Source organism: Triticum urartu, chromosome 3A (genome assembly GCF_056163025.1).
Source record: "Triticum urartu cultivar PI428250 chromosome 3A, HENAU_Tu73, whole genome shotgun sequence".
Lineage (NCBI taxonomy): Eukaryota > Viridiplantae > Streptophyta > Magnoliopsida > Poales > Poaceae > Triticum > Triticum urartu.
The window spans coordinates 667,889,563-667,894,834 of record NC_141875.1 but is presented as its reverse complement, the minus strand read 5'-3'; the positions used below and the strand labels follow the sequence as shown (position 1 = coordinate 667,894,834).

General features: G+C 45.8%; 1 protein-coding gene across 1 annotated transcript; it reads right to left on the bottom strand.

The window, feature by feature from the left end:
* Positions 1-2,551: 2,551 nt before the first annotated feature.
* Positions 2,552-3,251, bottom strand: LOC125549069 (uncharacterized). The gene has a single exon (XM_048712561.2). It carries the CDS (start codon positions 3,084-3,086, stop codon positions 2,877-2,879), a length of 210 nt encoding a protein of 69 aa, XP_048568518.2. The 5' UTR covers positions 3,087-3,251; the 3' UTR covers positions 2,552-2,876.
* Positions 3,252-5,272: the final 2,021 nt, after the last annotated feature.

The window sequence follows — 5,272 nt, the reverse complement described above, 5'->3', positions numbered from 1 at the left end:
CCTAACAAAGGATTTTGTACTGGATACATAACCTGTTATGCAGACTACCACTTCTTTTACTTCTTGCTGTCCACATTTCCGGTTCAGATCTGCATGGTGTTTATGCATTTTTTTTATGCATGGTTTCCGCTCGGTTTTTTCTCCTTGTTTTTCCATTACAGTTTTATTTTTTATTTTCCCTTTTTTATTTTAACATTTCTTTGTGAACTTCTTAAAAATTCGTGAAACATTTTCCAAAATACGCAAACATTTACAGATATGTGAAAATTTTCTAAATGAGAACTTTATTAAAATTTATGAATCTTTTAAAATTTTAACTTGTGAACAATTTTTAAATTCCTGAACTTTTTCCAAATTCATAGTATTTTAAAATTTTAAACTCATATCAATTTTTAGATTCACATTTTTTTCAAACTTATGAACTTTCTTTAAATTTATTAACTGTTTAAAATTTGACTCATGAATAATTTTAAAATTCATGAACTATATTTCCAACATCTTAACTTTTCAAATTCATTAACTTTCTTCTAAGCTAATGGGCAAAGCGAGCGAGCGTGCGAAGCTGCTGAGCGGGCGAGCGAGCTTGCGCAATATTTGGCTACAGCCGTTGGCATGCGCACGACCGTCAGTTTCCTAACCGGCGCTCAAAGCGGTGACTTGGAGCTCCTCCAATAGACGATGCCACACACAAGGATTTGTTCAAAATTTCAAAAAATTGTTCGCTTTTTTAACAAAAATAAGAAACTTAACAATATTAGCATTTAAAAAAATGTTTGTGCCTTCCAAATTTCCTCAAAACGTCAAAACTCGAACATAATTTTGAACACGAATTTTTTAAATAATTTTTAAAAACATTAAAAATTTGGAATTTCAAAAAATACAAAAAAATCGAAACTATTTTTTATTTCCCTAAACATATTCTATTTGTGTAGTATTTTTTAGAAAATAGGAACAGTTTTTGAAAGCGTGAACATTATTTAAACTGACCAAAAAAATTGAGTTTCTGAACAAGTTTGAAAAAAGGTGAATGGACAGTCTGGCCAAGACACACGCCAATTTTCTCGACAATCGATGACCTATTGGCCAAGACACGCCGTTCTTGATAAGTAGACATGTCTGTCACCAACTAACAAGATTAGGGCGCCAACTGAGCTGGTTAAAGCATCTTCAGCCGTTCGGTTCCCCAAGAACGTTTTAGACGGAAAATAGCGCCTCTTAGGGGCTTACCTGTGCCAATTTTGGCGTGGGGGGCTTTAGTTCCCAGCCACCCCACAAGTTCTCCGCCCCCCCCCCCCCACACCCCCCTCCCCTCCACCCGCCTCGAGCCGCCGAGTTCCAACTCAAATTCAGCACAAATTTAACAAAAAACTAATTTTTATCACATACTCCCTCCGTTTCAAATTACTCGTCATGGTTTTAGTTCAAAGTAGTTTATAACAAAAATCAATAAAAATCAAATAGTTTAATGAAGCAAGCTCATAATTCAAACACAAATTAAAACACATCGAACTAGGTGTTGCCCTTAAGCCTCCATAGGTGCTCCACCAGATCGTGCTGCAATTCTTGATGCACCTGTGGGTCTCGGATCTCCTGACGCATATTAAGGAAGACAGCCCATGCTGTCGGTACCTGGTGATCAACAGTTGCAAGAGGACCCTGCCTGAAATATGGTTCAGTGTCAAACACTGGCTAGTCCTGCTCGCTCTCAATGATCATGTTACGAAAGATGACACGGTAATTCATCACCTCCCACATCTGAGATTTCAACCAGGTCAGAGCGGGGTACCGGACAACAGCAAACCAAGATTGGAGCACACCAAATGCCCGCTTGACATCCTTCTTGTAAGCCTCCTGACATTTAGCAAAGTAGGAGTTCTTGCCTCCTGGCACAGGGTTTGAGATAGTCTTCACAAATGTTGACCATCTTGGATAGATGTCATCTGCTAAATAGTATCCTTGTTGTAGTTGCGTCTATTGACCTCGAAGTTCATCAAAGAAGCATGACCTTCAACAAGCTTGGGCAAGACATTCAAGCACTGCAAGACGTTGATGTCATTGTGAGTTCCTAGCAATCCAAAGAAGGAGTGCCAAATCCAGAGGTCGTCGGTGGAGGGGAGCCGCCGAAGGAACTCCCTGGTGGCGCATAGGCGAAATGGCCTCTTTCTTTGATAGGAAGAAAAAAAACGATACGCGAACAAGGGACCTATCTGTTAGAAGAAATTAGTATATAGATATGCAGGTACGTGGTACGTGTATTGCCTTCCCGTACTCGTACCGGCCTTATGAATGGTACAATTATTTCATTTATTTATATGAACTCATGGGAATTTATTTTTTCCAAACACTTGCCCTAATTTAATCTCTTCCCAAGGGGATTGGAGAGGCTTGAAAAGGATTGGGGAGGAATTTAACTTACAGGGGAATAGGGGATATAATCCTCACAATCCCCTTTAATACCCCTCAAACCCACTGCAATCGAACGAGGCATAATATGGTTTTTACCCCCCGGGTTTGCGGGTTGCATGTACAGTGTTTGTACGCAGACTAGCAGTTGATCGACTCTTTCGGAATTTTTGTTCCAAATCAACAGTCTACAGATCGAAATACATCTGAAAGCGACAAGCTGGAATATACAGAAATTTACATATCTCATCACCAGTTGAGCCATGACTGACTACTCCGCAAGGTCAAAGAACAGGCAAGAAATTACAAGGTACCCCAACATCTCTAGGACAGCCAAACATCAGAAGCAGAGTACTTTCTTTTAGCTAACCATGTTATTGGGCCAGTAACCGGACCGGAGTATGTACAAGAAGCAGCCTCACTTCACTTGAGTTCAGAGCTCAGAGCATGAGCTGAGCTGGATCCGCCCATGATCAGCGCGCGAGCAGAACGGGGACGGCGTGCGGGGGCGGCGGCGGCACGGGCGCCGAGGGGGAGGCGAAGGGGAGGGTGCGGAGGACGACGAACCGCACGCGGCGCGGCAGGATGCGCAGCGGCGCCGCGGACAGCAGCCGCTCCAGGGCGCGCGCCACCGCCGCCGTGTACTCCTCCAGCAGCTCCGCCATGACCGCCACCAGGATCATGCCGATCTGATGTCGACCCTTCGCCCTCTGCTCTGCTTTGCTGCGTTTGGTGTGACGGCGGTGATGGCGTGTTTGGGTTCTGGTGAGCGTTGCGGCTGCTTGGAGAGGGAGGGAGGTTGGTTGTTGGGTCGCAGTTTCCAGAACCGGGGGCTTCGCGGTGGATAATTTTGTTCGAACTTTTCTTTTTCGATAAGATTAGTGTCGGTCTTATCCATTGCAACCGCCGCTGTGGGGCTGATCTTTTGGCAGCTGGGGCGCCGAGTCACTAGCAATGCCAAAAGACTCTTTTGGCCAGCGAGTTCGGTACGCACCAAAATCTCTTCCCCTGATTGGGATCTGCTAGTAATAAATCTCCTTTCACTTGGTTTTAACGAGTAATGCTAGACCTACGTGCTGGTTGTGGGGATGATCTTTTGGTGAGGCGAGCCTACACTACACGGCAAAAACGACAAATTTGACCTGTGGACAAAAAGAATTTACAAAATGAACTGTCTTTGAAAAAATTTCACTCCACTGACTCTTTCATGTAGCATCCGACAGCTAAGCGTCACACTACACCGTATAGCATCGTACTCCGGAATATCTAAAAATTGCTAAGTCAATGTGCAACGCCTAAGAGCTAGGCGCTACACAGTATAGTGTTGTGTAGCGCCTAGATCATAGGCGCTGCACTACTTGCATGTACGCAGCGGTGCAAAGGGTGTAACGTAGATAGATGAATTAGAATCAAATTATGTAGCAAATGCCACCAGTGGTAAAGACAGGGCAGAAACATCCGAGAGTTGATGAAACGCAAGAAAGATGTTGCAGCGCCGTACATGGGAGGGGAGCAGACATCTACTGGAGAAACAAGAAAAAGATAAAATAAATCTCATCCAGCCTAGCCGGCTAGCATACTATAGCAGCTAGCAGTAGACCATACTATAGCTAGCAGTAGACCATACAAATCACTGACAAAAGCCAAGCTACGCTGCTGACGAGCATCCCGTAGCAGCGGCAGGCCTGTCTCTGCCACGGTACAGAAAAGTAAACTAAAACGCGGCACGGATAATGCAAATAGTGCAGCGTCTAACGTATAGGTGCTATATAGTAGCGCTTAGCTCTTAGACGTTGCACACTAATTTAATAATTTTAGACAATTCAAAGTGCAACAGGCGTATAGCACCTGTCAGTTAGGCGTTGGACAATATAGTGTGACACTTGACTGTCGGGTGCCACATTAAAGAGTTAGTGGAGTAAAAAAAATTTAAGCACAGTTCATTTTATGAATTCTTTTCGTTCATAAGTTAAATTTGTCGTTTTTGCCACACTACACTACAGCTGGGGCGCCGAGTCACTAGCAATGCAAAAAGACTCTTTTGGCCAGCGAGTTCGGTACGCACCAAAATCTCTTTCGTTTGGAGTATCTCAACAGGCGCCCGTCGCGCCGCGCGCAAATAACATATATGCAGCGCGTGCATCGGCTGGTTTGAGGCGATGCGCTGCGCCCGCTTCAGCAGCCGCGTTAAAATGCAGCACGCGTTTATTCTAGACTATTGAAAAATAAATAGATTGTATAGATTTTAACGATATAAAGGTATTTTACATCCGAAACATAGATTGCATGTAATAATTAAAAACGACAAACGATAAAACACGAGATAGATTGCATAAAAAAACTAGTCTAAGTCGCTATCTGCACTATCGTCATCCTCTTCGACGGTGTCGTCCGAGGTATCCAGCCAGATGTCCAACCACCGATCATTATCCGGCATGAAGAACGACTGCCCACCTGCTTCAACGAGATCGGACTGCGCGTTAGCCAACGCCTTTGCGCCGACGCCTGTCCAACCGCGCCTCGCGGCGCCTTCGCGTGTCCTCCTCGCGACGCCTTGCCCAGTAGGACTGCTTGTAGGCGACATCCTCCAGGTGGCGGTGGCGCCACTCCGCCATGACCCGCTCGTCCTCCTGGGCGACGAGGAGGCGGCGCTGCCGCTCGGCGTGCTCCGCACGGTCTTGTGCCGTGTTCAGACGCGGCGGCGGGGCACGGTCGAGCGCTTGCTGAAGCGTGTAGACATCCTGAAAGTTCATCTGGCCGCGCGGCCGGCCTAGGCGCCACGCCGCCGCGTCGTACGCGCGGCCGGCCTCGCGCGCCGTCCCGTACGTGCCGAGGCCGAGCCGGAGATCGCCGGAGCGTTTCTCCGCGT

Coding starts and splice junctions, on each gene's coding strand:
- LOC125549069 (XM_048712561.2), bottom strand. CDS start 3,086: ATGATCCTGGTGGCGGTCATGGCGGAGCTGCTGGAGGAGTACACGGCG.